Here is a 20293-nt window from a genome sequence, read left to right as displayed (position 1 = left end):
CTCTGCCTCCCAAGTGCTGGGACTAAAGGTGTGTGCCACCATGCCTGGCTGACTTTAAAATATTTTTATTACATTTGTTTAGTTACTTTGTGGGGACCGGGTACATGACATAGGTGGAAGCCAGAGGACAATTTTCAGTAGTCTGGTGGGCCCATGTGATCACACTCAGGTTGTCAGGAAGTGTCTTTACCCACTGAACCATCTCCCCTGGACTGTGGGATTACTTCAGGTGAAAGGTATAGAGATATGTTCTGGCTAAAGCACAGGCCAGGTTCTTGGCTGGGACGCCAAGGACTCCCCAGGAGTCAGGATCCAGATTCTCTGACAAGGAAGGGACCTCATGAAGGCCCCATGGACTCTGTCAAGGGCAGGATACACTGGCTGGCCACTGTGCTTGTGTTCAAAGCCAGACTGGTCTACATAGTGAGTTCCAGGCTACAGCTGGGGCTATAGCTGGGGCATCTCAAAAAGATCAAACAAAATAAAACAAAACAAAAACGGTAAATATGTACCAGCAGTATGACTGAGCAGGTGAAAGTGCTTGCTGCAAGTCTAAGGATCTGAGCTCAATACCCAGAAGCCATGGTAGAAGAAGAACTGACCTTTGGAGATTGTCATCTGACCTCCACATGTCTCATGGAACACACTCACCCACACACTAATAATAAATCAATAAAAAAGATGTCCTTTTTTTCTCAAACTCCAAACATTTCTACCACTTGTAAGTCAATTAACAACAATAAATTATTTAAAAATTTTGTATTGTGTTGTACAAACTGTCTTCATATACAAGTGCATAAGTGAAAAACTTCTTCCCAAGTATCACAGGACATTCTAATATTTCACAAAGTTAAAACGTATGGCCCCTGATGACTATAAACAGGTACTCCCAGACAACTAGTTTCTCAGTCTTCAATGTGCTAATCTAATTTCCACACAAATAGTTCCAGTGCCTTTCAACTTGTCCCTGAATTTTCTCTCTTCAAAGTTCCAGGCAGTAATTAATTTTAATGCCTTCAAATTGGATAATACTGATTATTTAGAGCTCATAAATTAGCTATACTTTACAATTACTAAGAAGAGCTGTAACTTATACCCCTGAAACTATCTAGCACCATGAATAGAAGTCTCACTAATTAAGGGACTAGTTTACCCAAGGATCAAATATATGACAGTGATAGCCTTAAAAAAACCTCATTTGTTGTTTTTCTTGTAGACAATACAAATTCCCTTCTGTCTTATACTTCTTCCCGGCAATGTTTTCTATTGTCTTGACAGCCTTGACACTGTAGATCGGTCAGTTCCTTCCTTGATACTAATGATAATCCCATGTCATTAGTAGTAACAGCGTAGGCATTAAATTTGAAAGTCTTTGCACTGGTTAAGTGGGTGAAAGATTGTTGTGACAGAATTATACTATACTTCTTTTCTACTCTCCTGCTTCTCCAAAGTGCTATGGCTTCTATAAGATTTTTGTCTTGCACAGACTCAAGTTTAGGGTCTTTAATTTTTTTTGGTGGGGGGGGTCTTTTTGAGACAGGGTCTCCCTGTAGCCCCAGCTGGCCTGGATTCGCTAAGGAGACCAGGGCTGGCCTCGAACTCAGAGATCCACCTGCCTCTGCTTCCCAAGTGCTGGGATTAAAGGTGTGCACCACCACGCCCAGCTGGGTCTTTAATTTTTAGATGGCTTGAGTACTATAAACATTGTTAGCAAAAGTTACCAGGAGTTTCAAAAGAATACTACTCAGAATTTTAAAAGTTCCAGCAGTCACTTTTTGTTAAATCTAAACTTTCGACCATTACTTGACAAAGGAAACACAACAGCCTGCCCTCCTGCTTCCAATTAAACAATAGGAAATAGAACATTGAACAGTGGCTGTTTAGGAAGTGCTACACAAATTTATCTTCTCAAAGTTGAGAGTACATGCAAACATAGCTTCAGTGACTTATTCCATACATGAAGCATGGCTTGGCTCTTCTAAATTACTCCCCACATAGCAAGTTCAGACAGCAAAATAAACCTGATCCTTAAACAGAGAATTCACCACTAATATTTAAAGCTGTTTCTTCCTGAGACTAGTCTCCCAAGCACTGACAGGAAGCACGCACTGACGGCATTCTCTTAGACTAAACTTTGACAACTTGGAGGAAATCTTCGGATTACAAACATACTTTACATATGTGAATATTAAAGCTTTGAGTCTGAGCCATCAAACAGAACTACCACAGACTCTTAAGCCCTGAGTCTACTGACTACTGACGGTAAGAAGAACACAACTTATCAGAATGCTGACGTCTCTTCTGTTTAGACAATACCGTGGATAAAATGAAGGTTTAAAAACCATCCTGCCATGCCTAGCTCTTCCAAGGGCATGAGAATAAGAGAAAGCACTAGAAAACAGTATATACACCAGTGGGGAAAAACCGGGACAAGGTGTGTGGTATGGCTGCCTGACAAAGGGTTTTGTTTTGGGGGGACAGGCTGGCCTCCTCCTGTCTGCCTTGGAAATACTAGGATTACAGTGATGAGCCACCAAGTCTAGTCCAGCAAAGGAGTTAAACCAAGGGTTTAAATAAGAATTTAGTTATCTAGGACTGGTGCCAGATCTAGCAATGGCTCCCCAAAGTGCTAACCTTCAAAGGCAAAGAAAGGCCCTGAAAAGAAGAGGAAAGTTACATTCGAAGAGAGTTCTTCATGCCATCTTACCACTTTCCGTCTCTTCTTCCCATCCCAGTGCTTGGAGTCAATGTGCAGTTCTCAAGCACATGTTAGGAGCAAGGTCTTCTTGGGCAAGTATATGGCGGTAGTTCTCTAAATCTCATCACTCTATAATCTACAACAGGAATCAGCTCCACAGATACCTGCTAAACTTTAGTACAAATCTCTTTAGCACTGGTTTCTCTACTCAATTTCTGTTCTGTCTCCAGGATGTACAGTGTGAATAAGCAAGACTGAAGTCCTTCTGAGAGACAGTACCAGGAGCTGAAGTTGAAGGATGGTGGGGAGTACAGCACAAAACTCCTTCTGTAAACTTAAGTCAAACACACATGGCATAATACTCTCCTGGGTATAAACAACTTACATCAATTAGTTTATATCAGCAACATAACCAAAACAATGGTAGATCAAATTCTAATGTGACAATTAAAGAGCAGACAGTGCTCTGATAGGTTAATAAATCAGAATCAACTAAGAGAGAGGGCTTTAAACATCGTATCACTGAAAACTCCTAGTAGACACATCCCCTCAACAGTTACCTTTAAAATAACCATCCTACAGGAGAAAGAGCAAACAGCTTGCTCACTATTGCACGTTACTGGACTGCTTTGATTAAGGCTGCAGTTCACAGGTAGACACTTCACATCTTCCCTTCAAGTTACTGAATCTTTCTTCTTCCGGAATGGTGATTTTAGCCTCTTCCACACACTGCTTTTGGGTTTAGACTTTTTCTCCATGGCCAATACTAACTCCTTTTCTTTCTTACGTATCTCCCGTACAAGAGCATGGAAAACATCATCAATGTAGTAACGGTAGGCAGCAGAGGTCTCAAAAAAGGGGCAACTGAATTCTCGAGCCAGAGACAATCCTTCTTCCTTGGAGACCTTTGAAGGTATAAACATGAGAAAATTTACAGTTGTATAGTGGGAAACAATTACAACTGTCAAGAAGAGTGAATGAACTTCTTTAGCAAGAAAACAGCTCCGGAACCTTGGCGGGGGTGGGGGGGTGGGGGGGGTGGCAGAGCATACAGGCCATTGTGCAGTGTGGGGTGATTGCACTACATGATTTCTAAGTATTCTGACTTCGAATTACTTGATTCTATTTCTAACCTATTTTCAAGATTTCAAGATCTCACTCTCTCTCTTCTCTCTCTCTCTCTCTCTCTCTCTCTCTCTCTCTCTCTCTCTCCAGTCTTAAACTCACTGTGTAGCCAAGTATGACCCTGGACTTCTAAGCCTTCTGCCTCCACCTCCCCAGTGCTGGGATCCAGATATATACTACCATGCCTGGTTTTATTAAACATAGAACCTAGAGCTTCAAGCTATATGTCTACCCAGTCTTTTCTTTTTTCTCTCCCTTTATTTTTTCTCTTTCACTGGCCTGGAGCTTGCCAAGCAGGGAGGCCAGCAAATGCCCAGAGTCTGCCTGTCTTCTTTCCAGTACAGAGATTAAAAGGACACACCAGTACATCTGGCTTTTTCTTTTTTTTCACATGTGCCTGGAAACCGAACTCAGGTCCTCTTACAAGCATGCTCTTGCAAGCACTTTATTGCGAAGCCAGCATCTTATCCACTGAGCTATCTCTCCAGCCCTTTCAAGATAACCTTCTGGAACAGGTATCAAGAAGATGTAGATACAAATCATAACCTTAGTTTTCTTCATCCCTTTCATTTTTAAGAAAAAAAAAGCACATCAGGCATGGTGGCTTAGTTCTAGCACTTGGGAGGCAGAGGCAGGCAGGTCTCTGTGAGTTCAAGGTCAGCCTGGTCTACATAGTGAGTGCTAGGCCAGCTGGGGCTACAGAGAGACCATGTCTCAAAAAGACCAAAAAAGAAGAAAGAAAGAAAGAAAGAAAGAAAGAAAGAAAGAAAGAAAGAAAGAAAGAAAGAAAGGAAGGAAGGAAGGAAGGAAGGAAGGAAGGAAGGAAGGAAGGAAGGGAGGGGAAGGGAAGGGAAGGGAAGGGAAGGGAAAGAGAGAAAAGCACAAGGGAAATTATCATTTCTACTACCATAAGTGGCCTGGCCATGAACATCTTGTAAACAGATTTCACAGTAGCTTAACTGAGCACTTCCAAAAGGTCTATATTCATTACTCAGACTAGTACTCATGACTGTGTACATCTCCCCTATGCTGCAGCCTGTCCACTAAACAGCAAAAACCATAATTACTGCCAACTTAACAGGTATCACTTATTCTAACATGCTTTATAATTTCTCTTAGTCTCCTCTTCCTGGGCTCATAATTACCGTCAGATCATGCCATGAAGTGTGTCTTAGCTTTCTCTTATTGCAATGTATACAGATTTATTTTCGAAGTTTTAGTGGGGTTTTTTTGGTCTTTTTGAGACAGGTCTCCCTGTAGCTCCAGCTGCCTGGAACTCCCTCTGTAGACCAGGCTGGCCTCAAACTCACAGAAATCCACCTGCCTCTGCCTCCCAAATGCTGGGATTAAAGGCGTGCGTACTACCACGCCCAACTCAAAGTTTTTGTTTTATTATTTAGTGTGTACCAAATGTACATGTAGTACCTGCAACCATGGCACAGCTGTGGCAGTCAAAGGACAACTTTGTGGAGCTGGTTCTCTCTCTCTCTACCTCTATGTGGGTTCTGGACCCTGAACCTAGGTCACCAGGCTTGTATAGTCTTTAACCAGATAAATCATCTCACTGGCCCTAGCACTTATTAAATTTTAAAAATTTACTCTGTAGTACTAGGTCTTATGTAAGCTTAGCCAGGGTCTTATGTAAGCTAGGCAAGAGCTCCATCACTAGCCACCCTCCTAGCTTCATTTCTAAACTTTTGGGAAATGAACAGCCTGTGATTCTTAATGAGCATTCTATGTTATGTTTTCTGCTGATTTACTGATTGATTAAAACAGGGTCTATGTAGGCCAACCTGGCCTCAAACTCATGGTGATCCTCCTGCCTTGGGCTCTTAAGTACTGAGATAACGGGTATGTTATCTCACATAGCTTACCATGTTTTAGAATTCTGTGGATTTTGTCCTGTATACTAGTTCCTATTCCTACCAGATTTTACCTACAATAATAGCAAATTAGTAATTATATGGAAATTTCCAAGGCTAGAAGAACCTAATTTTCATTTCTATTTTTTCAATATATATTTTCATTTTCTATATTAAGGCAAAGGAATAAACCAAGAAACAAAAATGACAATCCATAGTATTACAGACACATGTCTCTTTTCACCTGTCTTAGCTGTTTTAGGTCAGACTTGTTTCCCACAAGAACCACAGGTGTATCATCAGTACGTCGAACTCGATAAATAAGCTGTTTAAACTCCCGAACTTCATGGAAACTTCGGCGATCCGTGATGGAGTAGCAGATGATAAACCCTTCTCCTGCCCTCATGTACTGATCCCGCATGGCTGTAAACTCCGCCTAGAGGGAAGCAAGGGTTCACGATATAATGATGCAACTTAGAAAATGACACGTACTAGCTACGTTAAAGCAGCAGCATATCCATACCTGCTATCCTGAGTCAGAGTGCATGAAAATCAAAAGAGACAAGCCAGTGATATCCTCTGCATAAACCCGCTTTACTAGAGAAAAAGTCTTTACTCATAGAATCCTGAGATTTAATACCTGTCCAGCTGTATCCAAAATGTCCAGATTGGCAGGCTCATCATCAATACGGATCCGGATCTTATAAGCATCTTCTACAGCAGGGAAGAAAAGTGTATTATAAAAACACACAAAGTAAAAAAGTAAAAGAATATAAAACTAAAATAAAGTTGATTCCATCTAATTTCTTTGGGGGGGTGCTGGACCTGAAACCCAGGGACTCAAATGTTAGGCAAGCACTCTACCACTGAGGTATATTCCCAGCCCCCACCCAAATTCATTTACTTTTTCTCCTTCTTGTATGTGGCAGAGTGCACATGCATGTGTGTGCACATATGTGTGGAGGTACAAGGCTGATACTGGGAATCTTCCTTGATTTGATACTCTTTGAGCCAAGGTCTCTCAATCAAATCCAGAGCTGGTCTCACTAACCAGCTTGCTCAGGGGATCCCATCTTTGCCTTCAGAGACTAGATTTACAGGTAAGCCACATTTACATCAGTTCTGGGTATCTGAAGTCTGGTTCTCCTGCTTGTGTAGCAAGCACTTTAAACACTGAGCCATCTCCCCAGCTCACTAAGCAATTTTTTCTTTTCTTTTTTTGGTCCTTTTGAGACCAGCTGGCCTTGATCTCACAAGAGATCCACCTGCCTCTGCCTCCCAAGTGCTGGGACTAAAGGTATGCCCACCACACCTGGCTGATACCAAGCACTTTTTAAAACTACCATTATTGTGTGTATGGGAACCTGTGGAGGTCGGAGGCCAACTTTGTGGAGTCAGTTCTTTACTTTCACCTTTATTTTGGGGATCAAACTCAGGTCACCAGGATTATATGTCAGATTCCTTTACTCACTGATCCAGCTTGTGGGTCCACAAGCTCTTTGTTTTTTTTTAATGTGTATGTGTGTATTGTCTGCATGTAGGTAAGTGCACCCACAATGCCGGTGGAGGTCAGAAGAGGCTGTCGGATCCCCTGGGACTGGAGTTACAGACAGTTATTAGCTGTCACGTGGGTGCTGGGATTCAAACACAGGTCTTCTGCAAGCACAACCAGTGTTCTTAACTGCTGAGCTGTCTCTCCAGCCCCCACAAGTTTTTTTTAATGTGCCTAAATTTCCTCAGAAAACATACTAAGTTCAATAAAATACACAGGTCGAATGTTTCTCTTTGTTCATCTAGCTGGTCATGCATCTGATTCAAAGCTGGAATTCTAATGTATAAAAGGATTCCAAGAGACTGGAGAGATGGCTCAGTGGTTAAGAGCACTGTTTGCTCTTGCAGAGGTTCCAGGTTTGATTCCCAGCACCCAACTAATAACCATTCCAGCTAACAACCATTCGTAACCCCAGTTCCAGGGGATCTGGCATTCTCTTCTGACCTCTGTGTGAACTGCAAGACATGGGTGCATTTAAATACATGCAGGCAATACACTCATAAAAACAAAAATAACAAAAAAAATTTTTTTTGAAAAAAGGATTCTAAATACTTGGGAGGCAGATCAAGAGGATCTTTGTGAGTTCCAGCGCAGCTAGGGCTATGTCTCCATATGTCTCCAAACAAACAAACAAAAGACTCTGAATTATTTTTAAAATATTCTGCCACTCTAGGAATGGTGACACATGTCTTTAATACTAGTACTTGGGAGGCAGAGGTGGGCAGATCTCTGTGAGTTCAAGGTCAGACTGGTTTACATAGTGAGTTCTAGGCCAGCTGGGACTACAGGGAAACTATGTCAAAAAAAATTAGGTTAGGGGTTAGCAAGATGGCTCAGATGATAAACATGTTTGATCTGAGTTTGATCCCCCAGAACCCATGCAAAGGTGGAAGAACTGACTCCACAGAATTTCCTTTTGATTTTCACACATGCACTGTGGCATACATGCCTGCACGCACACACTAAAAAATAAAAAAACATTTTTACATGTAAGTCATGTAAATTAGCATATTAATTTATAATAGAATATATAATTATGTATAATTATGTATATTAAATCACCTAATAGTCACAATAATCCAATGAACTATGATTAGTTCCACTTTACAAAAAAAGTATATTTCTAAAATATTAAGTATCTTCTTCAAATGACAGTTAACTGGTGATGGAGCCAAGATTAAACCCCAGGGCTGCTTGTCTCAAAGTCCTGTTTATGCAACCATATACTACAGTTACATTTTTTCAGCTTTTTGAAATGGAATCTCCCTATAGCCCAAGCTGGCCTGGAACTCACTATGTAGACCAGGCTGGCCTTGAATTCACAGAGATCTACCTGCTTCTGCCTCCTGAGTGCTAGGACTAAAGGTGTGGGCCAGTGTGCCTGGATGTTTTTTTTTTTAATATTTTATTTTTATTATTATTTTTTTTATTTTATGTGTATGTGTGTATTGCTTACATGTAGGTGAGCTGTGTTGTACAATGCCTGTGAAGGACAGAAGAGGCTGTCGGATCCCCTGTAACTGGAGTTACCGACAGCTGTTAGCTGCAATGTGGGTGCTGGGATTTGAACCCACGTCTTCTTCGAGAACAACCAGTGTTCTTAACCATTGAGCCATCTCTCCAGCCCCATTTTTTTTTTTTTTTGAGATGGAGCTTCACGATATAGCTCTCACTGACCTGGAGCTCTCCATGTAAGCCAGGCTAGCCTCAAACTCATAGAGATCTACCTGCCTCGGCCTCCTGAGTGCTAGGACTAAAAGCATGTGCCACCAGACCTAACTACTTTTTTTTTTTTTTTTTTTTTAAAGATCCTTTTTTTTGGTCTTTTTGAGACAGGGTCTCCCTGTAGCCCTAGCTGGCCTGGATTTGCTATGGAGACCAGGCCAGCCTCGAACTCACAGAGATCCACCTGCCTCTGCCTCCTGAGTGCTGGGATTAAAGGCAATCCATTTGATTTTTATGCATGTGCTAGAATAGGTGTCAGATCCCCTGGAGCTGGAGTTATAGGCAGTTGTGAACAACCCAATGTGGGTGCTGGGAACCATACTCCAGCCCTCTGGAAGAGCAGCAAGCACTCTTCACTGCTGAGCCTTCTTTCATAATTTTCTTTACTGTTTCCTACATAGTCCACAATGTCATAATTCTTTCAATTATTTCAATTAAATAATTCTTTCAATTCTTTCAATTAAAATAAACTTTAAGCCGGGTGTGGTAGCACACGCCTTTAATCCAGCACTTGGGAGGCAGAGGCAGGTGGATCTTTGTGAGTCCAAGGCCAGCCTGGTCTACATAGTGAGTTCTAGGACAGCTGGGGCTACAGGGAAACCCTGTCTCAAAAAGACAAAAAAAAACTTTAAAAAGATTTATTTTGAATTGTGTGTCTATCTGCAAATGTGAGTGCAAGTACTCTTGGAGTCCAGAAGAGGGTACTGTCTCCCTTATAGCTGGAGTTATAGACAGCTATAAGCCACCCAATGTAGGTTGTGGGTGCTAGGAAACAAACTCCTTAAGAGCAGTATAAGCTCTTAACCACTGAGCCAGCTCTCCAGCCCCAGAAATTTTTTAATGCATATTATTATTATTACTATTTGTAACACTGGAGCCTTAAGCATGCAATGCAAGAACCCTACCACTAAGCTGTCTTAGTCTTTTTTCTTTTTTTTCAAATTCAATTTAATTTTACTACTTTTTCTTTTTAGGCTTGAGACTGAGCCTAAGACCTCTCACATGACAGGGAAATGCCCTAGCGTTGAGCCACTTGGCCAGCTCTTTCTTACTTTCTTGTTTTGCTCTGTTTTGAGAAGGACTTTCACAACATGGGTGAGTCTGGCCAGAAACTCACAAACTCATTATGTAACCCAGTCTGATCTTTAACTTGTGGCAATCCTCCTGCCTCAGCCTCCCAAGTGCTAGGATTGCAAGTATGAGCCACTATGCTAGTCTCTAGTCTCTCTCTTTTTTTTTTGAGATATGGAACCTGGAACTTTCTATGTAGACCAGGCTGATCTTGATTTCACAGATATCTGCCTGAGTGCTGGGATTAAATACTTCTTGTTTTGAGACAGGTCCTTAAGTTGGCCAGGTTGGCCTTGAACTCAAGTCTGTAGACCAGGCAGTTGCTGAATTTGTGATCTTCCTGTGGCAACCTCCCAGGTGGCTATTACAGGCCTGTTGCCCCAGACCTAAATAAATTTTAGTTTCGAGAAAGGGTCTTAAACTGTCCAGGCTAGCTTCAAATTTTCAATCATCTTTCTTCAGTCTCTCAAACAAATAAGATTTCAGACATGTGCCACACCAGAGCTACATTACATTACTTTAAAGAGACAGAAGTTACCTGGGGTGGTATTTACACATAGTCCTAGACTTGGGAGGAAAAGCCACCAGGATCAGTTCAGGACCAGCCTGAGCTATTCAAAGACCCTCCCTCCTTGCTCCTCAAACATGAAAATAAGTAGCTAGGACTAGAGGGACATGCCATCACATCTGACTTCATTTACATGTATTACACTAGAAATCTTGGAAAATACAAAAAAGTGAAAAAAAAAAAAACCCACTCAGTATCTTCATTGGTTCAAAACAAATGCCACACACATCATAGTGTATTTTTAAATTTTTTTTTTTTGTCTTTTTGAAACAGGGTCTCCCTGTAGCCCCAGCTGTCCTGGAACTCACTATGTGGTCCAGGCTGACCTTGAACTCACAGAGATCCACCTGCTTCTGCCTCCCAAGTGCTGGGACTACAGGCATGTGCAAACACGCCTGGCTTTTAAAATATATTTTAAAAGAATGGCCTTCCTTACAAACTTGGCTGTCTTCAGTGGCAAACTCACAGATCCATCCCAGTATCTATTGCAGTTTTTGCAACTCACATCTCAAACCGTGTGGGAGCTAGTGAACTTCACTGTACTCCAAGTTGGCTACTGTGTTAAAAATACCACCAACAAAAACTACCAGTGGTTCCTGTAAACCAAGCAGAGGTACATTCTGTGTAATTGATCAGATAGAACAAGAAAACAGAAGCCAGTATATGATCAAAGAAAATTCTACCCATTTTGATAGTTCTAAAAGCCTGTACAGGGATGTGAAAAAAAAAAAAAAGGTAAAGGAACACATCTACTGTCCCAACATAGAGCATACAGGACAAAGACCATTAGAGCCTGCAGTAAGGAACTCTCAAAGCCTAGGCTCCCAGCCCAGTTGATGAGACATCTTTCAGTCAATCTCTAGGTGTGGCTAGTTCTCCCACAATAAACACAGGCAGAACAGCTGGGTGGGTGCAGCAGCACACCCAAAGGCCAGCAGTGCAGGAGGCCACTGGTGGTGGACACTCAGCTGCAGGCTACAGGGTAGGTGCCAACCCCTCCCGGCCACTGTCACAGGTAGTATCCCTCTAGCAGCACATCATTAAGGCTAAGACAACTTGAGTTTGAGCTCCGAATTGGGCACCATGGGAAGGCAGCCTGAAGCTCAGGCCTGCAGGTCTACCAACCAGAACCTCACACCACAGTTTGAATCCCTGAAACAATGTTCTAAATCTGATATAGCAGAGCTGTAGCTCAGTGGTACAATACATACTGTATTAGTCACTTTTCTGTTGCTATGATAGAAACACTGACCTAAGCAATTTATAGAAGAGTTTATTTGAGCTTATGGTTCCAGGGGAATTACAATCCATCGTGGCAGGGAGGCATGGTGGCCGGAGGTGGCTGGAACAGGAGCAGCAGAAGCTAAGCTCTCACATCATCGTGCAGGCACAGGAAGCAAGAGAGAGCGACTGGAGATCTGGCAAGGCTTAAGAGCTCTGTAAGCCACCCCCAGTGCCTATTCCTCCAGGATAGCCACACCTTCCAAAACCTCCCAAAACAGCGCCATCATCTGGGGACAAAATGTCCAAACACTTGGAGTCTATTGGGGACATTTTCATTCAAACCATCACACGTACTTAGCCTGTGAGGTCCTGGGCTTGATTCCCTAGCACCAAAAATAAACTACAATATAGTTCATTAAAAAGAAAAAGAAGGATGAGGCTGGAGAGATGGTTCCGTGGTTAAGACCACTGACTGCTCTTACAGAGGAGCTTGGTTCAGTCCTCAGCATCTACCTGGTGGCTAACCACCATCTGTAACTACAGTTCCAGGAGATCTGACACCTTCTTCTGACCTTCTGTGGGCATTACATGTACAGATGCACTTACATACATACACAAAAACCATCTATACACATAAAATAAAAATAAATAAGAAAAAGAAAAAAACTTGTAAAAGAGAACTGGCCAGGCATGGTGGCGCACACCTTTAATCCCAGTACTTCAGAGGCAGAGGCAGGTGGATATTTGTGAGTTTGAGGCCAGGCTGGTATACACAGCGAGTTTCAAGACACCTGGGGCTATAGGGAGACCCTGTCTCAAGAAGACAAAAAAAAAAAAAAAATTGTTTCTATTCTTTCCCACCCTACAGAAGCATATACTAAATAAAATAATCACATGCACAGAATGTAGGCTTTTGTTTTTGTTTTAAGAGAGGATCTTACTAAGCATCCTTAGATGGCCCTACAACTCTTTATGTAATCCAGACTGGTGGTGAATTCACATTCCTCTTGCCTTTGCTTCTCAAGTGCTGGGATTACAGATGGGCACCATCATTCCCAGCTAATGGCAGAGCTTTTGTGCCCTCCCTCAGCCCTACTTTTCTTTTTAAAAAAAATTCTTTAGTATTTTATTTAATTTTTAAAAATTTTATGTGTATGTGTGTATTCCCTCATGTAGGTAAGTGCACCTGTGTCGTGCAATGCCCTCGGAGGACAGAAGAGGCTGTCAGAGCCCCTAGAACTGGAGTTACGCCATGTGGGTGCTGGGATTCGAACTCAGGTCTTCTGCAAGAACAACCAGTGTTCTTAATCGCTGAGCCACCTCTCCAGCCCCCCTACTTTTCTTCAATATAATCACTTAGAATCGAACTTGCTTCCTTATGATTTAGGAATGAATAATGTTCTTAATCTGTAGACAATAACAGTTAATAAATAAACCTGCCTCCTTATGATTTAGGAATAATGTTCTTAATCTGTAGAAAATAACAATTAATAAATAATCAATCCTTCTTCCTTATGATTTAGGAATGAATAATGTTCTTAATCTGTAGAAAATAACAATTAATAAATAAAACAAAACAAACCACAGAGCTGGGCCTAGTGGCTCATGCCTATAACCCAGACTAAGCTGAGAAGACTGTCATGAGCTTGACACTAGCATGGGCTTCACAGTGTCCTCCAGGCCATCTTAGATTAGTGGGAGATCTTGTCTCAAAGAAAAAAAAAAAAAAGATAAAATAAAATAAAATAATAAAAAGGGGCTAGAGAGATGGCTCAGTGCTTAAGAACACTGGTTGTTCTTGCAGAAGACCTGGATTCAAATCCCAGCACCCACATGGTGGCTAACAACTGTCAGTAACTCCAGTCCCAGGGGATCCAACAGCCTCTTCTGACCTCTGAGGGCACTGCATGACACGGGTGCACTTATCTACATGCAGGCAATACACGCATACACATAAAAGAAAAAAAAAGAAAAAACAAAAAGAAACAGGCCAGGTGTGGTAGTGCTTGGGAGGCAGAGGCAGGCAGATCTCTGAGAGTTTAAGGCCAGCCTGATCTACATAGTGAGTTCTAGGCCAACTGGAGCTACAGGGAGACCCTGTCTCAAAAAGACAGGGAAAAAAAAAAAAAAAAAGAAGCACAAAACAGGTCTGGGATATGACAGAGTCCTTGCCTAGCATGCTTGAGGCCTTGGCTTCAATCCCCAGTACCAAGAAGTTAAAAAAAAAAAAGAAAAAAAAAAGAGTGATTACTGGCACTCTACCAATAACTGAGAGTCCCAGACTACAAAAGACATAGGAGAAGACATCAGTATGTAACAAACTGCAAGGATAAGGAAATAAATGGAGGGCTTCAAGCAAAAGATCTGCCTTGGTTGTAAGAGTTCAGTAGGCCGGCTCTACTTGTTTTTCTGCTTCCTTTTCTGGAAATTCAAACCAGCTGACTCATACTTACAGGGCTAGTCTCATGTCAGACCCTTAGAAGTGACAGCAAGAAAAGACTTCTTTAAGTGACCTTTAAACTTTTCCTTCATTTATTTATTTTTGTGGGAATTTGGTTATTGTTTTTGAGGCAGAGTCAATCTCACAGAGACCCTCCTGCCTCTGGGGTTACAGACCTGCACCACCACACCTGGCTAAACTTTTCCTTTCATCTGACAATACAACACTACCATTCATTAAAAAATAAGACAAAGTTTTCCCATTAATGTGCAACCAAGCCCAGAGACTAAAGATGGCATACGTACAAATTAACTCTAGAAAAAATACTGTATTGTTTATTCTCATTTTTTTTTAATTTTAATTTTTATTTTATGTGTATGAGTATATTGCCTGCATGTGTGTTAAGTGCACCCATGTCGTGCAGTACCTGAGGAGGACAGAAGAGGGTGTCAGATCCCCTAGAACTGGAGATGGTATGTGGGTGCTGGGATTCGAACTCTGTCTTCTGCAAGAACAACCAGTGCTCTTAACTGCTGAGCCATCTCTCCAGCCCTTGTTCTTGTTTCTAAATAAGTCTCAATTATATACAAAAAAAGGTTTAAATTATAGTTAAATATTATTTTTAAAACTTAAAATCCACTGGGCATGGTGGCACATGCCTTTAATTCCAGCACTCAGGAGGCAGAGGCAGGTTTATGTCTGTGAGGTTATGTCTATGAGATTATGTCTGTGAGGCCAACTAGGTCTACACAATGCACTCCAGGTCCTCTGGGGCTACAGGGAGACCCTGATTCCAAAAGCCAATAAATAAACCAACAAAATAAACTTAAAATCTACTAGAATACTTTTACAGGTTGCATCGTCAATATAAATGAGGATCTGACTTACCAATGGTGGGATCATGATCTTCTGGGAATCGGTGGCTGATGAACTGCATGGTCATTGCTTCAAAGCAATAAATCAAAGTTAAAATTCTCATGAAGGCGACCTAGATATATCATTTTAAGTATCAACTCTGCACAAGAGTCAGTAACCCATCTGGTCTGGGTAGTGGTCCCTTAAGTGCTTTTCAATCTTGTCAAATGGAAAATGTCACCTACCACTCTTGCCCACACCACCGGCACCCAGCATCACGAGTTTGTATTCCCGAGATAGCGAAGCAGGGCCGCTACCACTGCCACCAACTGGGCGAGCTCCAGAATCCATTGTCCTCCCGAGGCGTCCTGGGTTCCCTAGAGAAGACAGAAAACATTGAAGGATGGAGGCAGCTTGGCCAAGCGCAGGGAGCTCCCTTCCTGCCCGTGACACTGCGGCCTACCCTGCACACTGCAGAACCCCAAGAAACCCCACGTCCCGGAGGGTCGTATGACACACACAGGTTTTCGAACTTACTGCTTTTTCCAGAATAAAAAGCCTAAAGGACTTAGACTTCTTTTCAGAATGAGGCACGGAGCCAGTACAGAGCCAGGCGAGGAATTTGCCGGCTGAGATCTGAGGGCGGTTCTGGGAAAGCCTTTCGCGCTGACAGAGCCCCCCGTCACCCTCGGCGCCCTGCCCACCTCAGGATACCGAACCGTCAATGGTAAGTCCCGGGCGGGCGGGCCGGCCGCGCCGATTCCCGGTGGCGCCTTCCCAGCCGATCCGCACTGCCCAGCACCCCGCCCGGGCCCAGCAAAATGGCGCGGGTGGGCGGGCCCTGACCCCGCGCCCCACCCCGCCCCGCCCCCGGCGGACTGCGCCCCTGCTGGCCCCACGCCTAGTTCCAGGACTCGCAAAGCCCTCTGGTCACGTACTGTCCTCGAGGTTTGCAAGTACGTGGGCGCTACGTCAACCCTAGGCAAAAGCAAACTGATCGAACTTGGGAAAGGGCCAGACACCTTAACGATGAGCAACTTCGGCCTCTGCTGCTGGTGAATAAATGGCCAGGTATCATGAGAAATAGCGGACAGAGGATAGGGCAAACCCCCACCTCTCATATCTTCACCCGATACAGATTTGATTAGTGTAGGTAAGATGATTGCTTCACAGAGGCGTTTCATTTCACAAAGGAGCTGTCACAATGTCTGGGGCTCCTGAAATCAAGACCAGATGTTTACAGCACCTTGGTTATTCTAGTCAGACCAGTGTATTTTTTTTCTTGGGCTTTTTGAGACAGGGCCGTCTTGTAGCCCCAGCTGGTCTGGTACTCACTATGTAGACCAGGCTGGTCTTGAACTCACAGAGATCTGCCTGCCTCTGCCTCTTGAGTGCTGGGACTAAAGGACTGCGCCACCACACCCTGCTCTAAAATAAATTTTACTTTGTCTTTTTGAGACAGGGTCTCCTTGTAGCCCCAGCTGTCCTGGAACTCATTATGTAGACCAGGCTGGCCTCGAACTCACAAAGATCCGCTCTGCCTCTGCCTCCCAAGTGCTGGGATTAAAGGCCTGCGCCACCACACCCGGCTAAAATAATTTTAAAAAAATTTTATTATTTTTATGTGTACTAGTGTTTTGCCTGCATTAAGTGCACCTGTGTCGTGCAATGCCAGCAGAGGTCAGAAGAGGCTGTTGGATCCCCTGGGACTGGAATTAAGGACAGTTGTTAGCTGCCATGTGGGTGCTGGGACTCGAACCTGGGTTCTCTGCAAGAACAGTCAGTTCTCTTAACCACTGAGCCATCTCTCCAGCCCCTAAAATAAAATTTTTAAAAGAGTTTAATATCATCAGTGATGAACTGCTGTGCAGTATCCTTGGAGTTCAGTGTCTGTGCAAATCTGTAATCATTGACTCTGGGAGAATTTCCAGAAGTGGTTGTTATGCCTGCATGTATGTAAGTGCACCCATGTTGTCCAGTGCCCGAAATCAGAAGGCAGCACTGGATTTCCCTGGAACTGGAGTTGTGGTCAGTTGTTAGCCACCATGTGGGTGCTGGGATTCAAACCCCTCTTCTGCAAGAGCAGCCAGTGCTTTTTACTGCTGAGCCATCGCTCCAGCACCTAGTGTGGGCATTTTAAAAACATAAGCTACTTGGGGCTGAAGAGAGGGCTCAGCGGTTGTTCTTGAAGAAGACCCAGGTTTGAATCCCAGCACCCAAATGGCAGCTAACAACTGTCCATAACTCCAGTCCCAGGAGACCCAACAGCCTCTTCCAACCTCTGCTGGCATTGCATGACACCGGTGCACTTACCTACATGCAGGCAATATACACATAAAAACAATAAAAAAATTTTTTAAAGATACAAATTGTTTTGTTTAAAACAGATGTGATTTTCTCTAGAGAGTAAAGGTAAAACTGAAGAGTTTGTAAAGTATTGAATTAAATGCAGCCAACAAGGCAGATTTGGTGGCACATGGCTAGAATTCCAGCACCTAGAGAGGCAGGAGTTCAAGACCAGCCTTGGCTTAAGATAGCAAGTTCCAGACTAGTTTGGGCTGCATGAGACCTGGTCTCATACTTTTAATCCCAGGACTAGGGAGGTAGAGGCAGGCAGATTTCCATGAGTTCCAGGTCAGCTAGGGCTACATAGTGAGGCCTTGTCTCAAAATCAACTATATACTATTTTCTTTCATTCACTCTTAATATTTTATTATTTTATGTATATGAGTATATTGCCTATATGTATGTAAGTGCACCTGTCATGCAATGCCTGAAGAGGTCAGAAGAGGGTGTCAGATGCCCTGAAACTGGAGGTACAGTTGTTAACTACCACGTGTGAGCTGGTAATCAAATCCAAGTCTTCTGCAAGAACAGCCAGTGCTTTTGCCCATCTCTCCAGCCCCCTTCATTCACTCTATGCAGTACCATAGTCGAACAACTTTACATTGAAACTTTCTGAATGAATCTTGCAACTTCACCTACCTCATTTTGTCTTTTGAGACAGGGTCATCCTGTAGCCCCAGCTGGCCTGAACTCTATGTAGACCAGGCTGGCCTCTCAGAGATTCGCCTGCCTTTGCCTCTCAAGTGCTGAGATTAAAGGCATGTGTCACCACACCTCCGCCACCTACCTCATTTTTTGTTGGAGGCAGATTCTAGGTATGAAGTTTGCACTGGACTCCCATTTCTCATCTTCCTGCTAAGCATATGAGTACTGAGATTTCTGGCCTGGGCTACTCTGCCTGTTCTTTTGGGGTGTGTGACAAGGGAAAAGGATGATTAAAACAGGGTCCTCCTGTGAAGCTCATGCTGTCCTGGAACCTACAGTAATCCTGCTTCAGCCTCAAGTACAAGTATACCTTTTTTGGTTTGAGAGTCTCACATAACCAAGGATGGCCTCAAACTCCAGTTCTTCCATCTGCTCAGTTGTGCTTGGGTATGTGTTGTCCTGCTGGTCACAACTTCCTTTTCAAGAATGTCTTTCTACTGGGTGTGGTGGCACTCACCTTTACTCCCAACACTGGGGAGGCAGACACAGGCAGGTCTCTTTTGAGTTCAAGGCCAGCCAAAGGTACAAAACAAGAATGTCTTTCTGGAGGGCTGAAGAATGGTTCAACAGTTGAGAGCAGCTGCTGCTCTTCCAGAGGACTGGAGTTCAGTTCCCAGCACCTATATAGAGCAGCTCACAATCACCTATAACTCCAGCTCCAGGAAATCCAGTACCTCCTGATCTCTGAGGGCATCTGTACTCAAGTACACATACATAATTAAAAAAAAAATCATTAGCCTGGTGTGGTGGCACATACCTTTAATCCCAGAGCTGGGGAGGCAGGCAGATCTCTGAGTTTGAGGCCAGCCTGGTCTACATAGTGAGTTCCAGGCCAGCTGGGACTACAGGGAGACCCTGTCTCAAAACATAAATAAATAGGGACGGAGAGATGGCTTGGCAGTTAAGAACATGGGCTGTTCTTGCAGAAGACCTGAGTTTGAATCCTAGCACCCACATGGCAGCTAGCAACTGTCCAGTTCCAGGGGACCCAATGGCCTCTTCCGTAGTGCACTGCAGGACACAGGTGCGCTTACATACATGCAGGCAATACACAAATACACATAAAATTAAAATATTAAAATAAATCAATCAAAAACCATCTGACTGGGCATGGTGGTGATAGACACCTTTGACACCAGCACTTGGGAAGCAGAGGTAGGCAGATCTCTGCAAGATCAAGGTCAGCCTAAACCATATATTAAGTTCCAGACCGCAGGATCCTCTCACCCCTCCCTGCCCCCCCCCCCCATCTTTCTGAACTGGATATGATATAAAGCTATCCTCCAGGCTACTCTAGAAGCTCACTCAGGAGACCAATACCTTCAAGGCCAGCCAGGGCAATTTATTAAGACCTTGTCTCGAGATATTAAAAAAGGGTTAGGTAGTAGTCGGGCATAATGGAACAAGCCTTTAATCCCAGCACTTGGGAAATAGGTAGGAGGCTCTGTGAGTCTAAGGCCAGCTTGGTCTACATAGTGAAACCGTATCTAGAAAACACCAAAACAAATGGCCTTCTGGCTGGGCACAGTGGTGCTTGCCTGTTAACACAATGGGCTACATAGTAAAACACTGTATCAAAAAAAGTGTAAGGTGGGAGAGTTAGAGATGGCTCAGAGGTTAAGACCACTGGCTGCTCTTGCAGAGGACCCAGGTTTGATTCTCAGAACCTACATGGTGGCTAACAACTGTCTGTAACTCCAGTTCGAGGGAATCAGATGCCCCCTTCTGACCTTCTTGGGCATTGCACGAGTGCATTTACATACATGGAGGGAATACACTCATACACATAAAATAACAAAACACAGAACTGGAGTGCCAGCAACTGGCTCAGGCAGTAAGAGCACTTGCCAACAAAAGCCTGAAAACTTGAGTTTAATCATCAGAACAATGATAGAATGAGAACCAACTACCAAAAGTTGTCCTCTTGACATCCACACACATCACATGCATGGCCATATACACACACAATCTTTTTTAAAAGGCTGGGGATAGTGGGGGGGGTGGCAGCACACACCTGTAATTCCAGCATTTGGGAGGCAGATCTCTGTGAATTCAAGGCCAGCCTGGTCTACATAGTGAGTTCCAGGACAGCTGGGGCTACAGGGAGACCCTGTCTCAAAAA

At 43.4% G+C, this 20293-nt stretch overlaps 1 protein-coding gene across 2 annotated transcripts; it reads right to left on the bottom strand.

Annotated features, from left to right (window-relative positions):
• Nucleotides 1-1220: 1220 nt before the first annotated feature.
• Rit1 (Ras like without CAAX 1) lies at nt 1221-15961 on the bottom strand. 2 transcript variants are annotated; one of them, XM_008853948.3, is made up of 6 exons: nt 15825-15961; nt 15366-15497; nt 15154-15210; nt 6326-6399; nt 5930-6121; nt 1221-3603 (listed from the first exon to the last, which is right to left on the bottom strand). In XM_008853948.3, the coding sequence occupies exons 2-6, from the start codon at nt 15469-15471 to the stop codon at nt 3373-3375; spliced, it is 660 nt and encodes a 219-aa protein (XP_008852170.1). In that variant the 5' UTR covers nt 15472-15497; nt 15825-15961; the 3' UTR covers nt 1221-3372. The 2 variants fall into 2 exon arrangements, with proteins under 2 accessions (XP_008852170.1, XP_008852179.1); XM_008853957.3 differs by having other exon boundaries at nt 15658-15949.
• Nucleotides 15962-20293: the final 4332 nt, after the last annotated feature.

This window comes from Nannospalax galili, unplaced genomic scaffold, assembly GCF_000622305.1.
Source record: "Nannospalax galili isolate Female #2095 unplaced genomic scaffold, S.galili_v1.0 scaffold591, whole genome shotgun sequence".
In the NCBI taxonomy this organism is placed as follows: Eukaryota; Metazoa; Chordata; class Mammalia; order Rodentia; family Spalacidae; genus Nannospalax; species Nannospalax galili.
Note: the sequence above shows the minus strand (reverse complement) of the source record. Positions and strands in the feature narration are given on the sequence as shown.

Bases quoted from the DNA above. Each gene is read 5' to 3' on its own strand.
- Rit1 (XM_008853948.3), bottom strand. From the start codon at position 15,471: ATGGATTCTGGAGCTCGCCCAGTTGGTGGCAGTGGTAGCGGCCCTGCT. The intron at 15,211-15,365 runs GTAGGTGACATT...ATTGCTTTGAAG, and splicing joins CGGTGGTGTGGGCAAGAGTG to CAATGACCATGCAGTTCATC. The intron at 6,122-6,325 runs GTATTAAATCTC...GCTTCCCTCTAG, and splicing joins TTTTGGATACAGCTGGACAG to GCGGAGTTTACAGCCATGCG.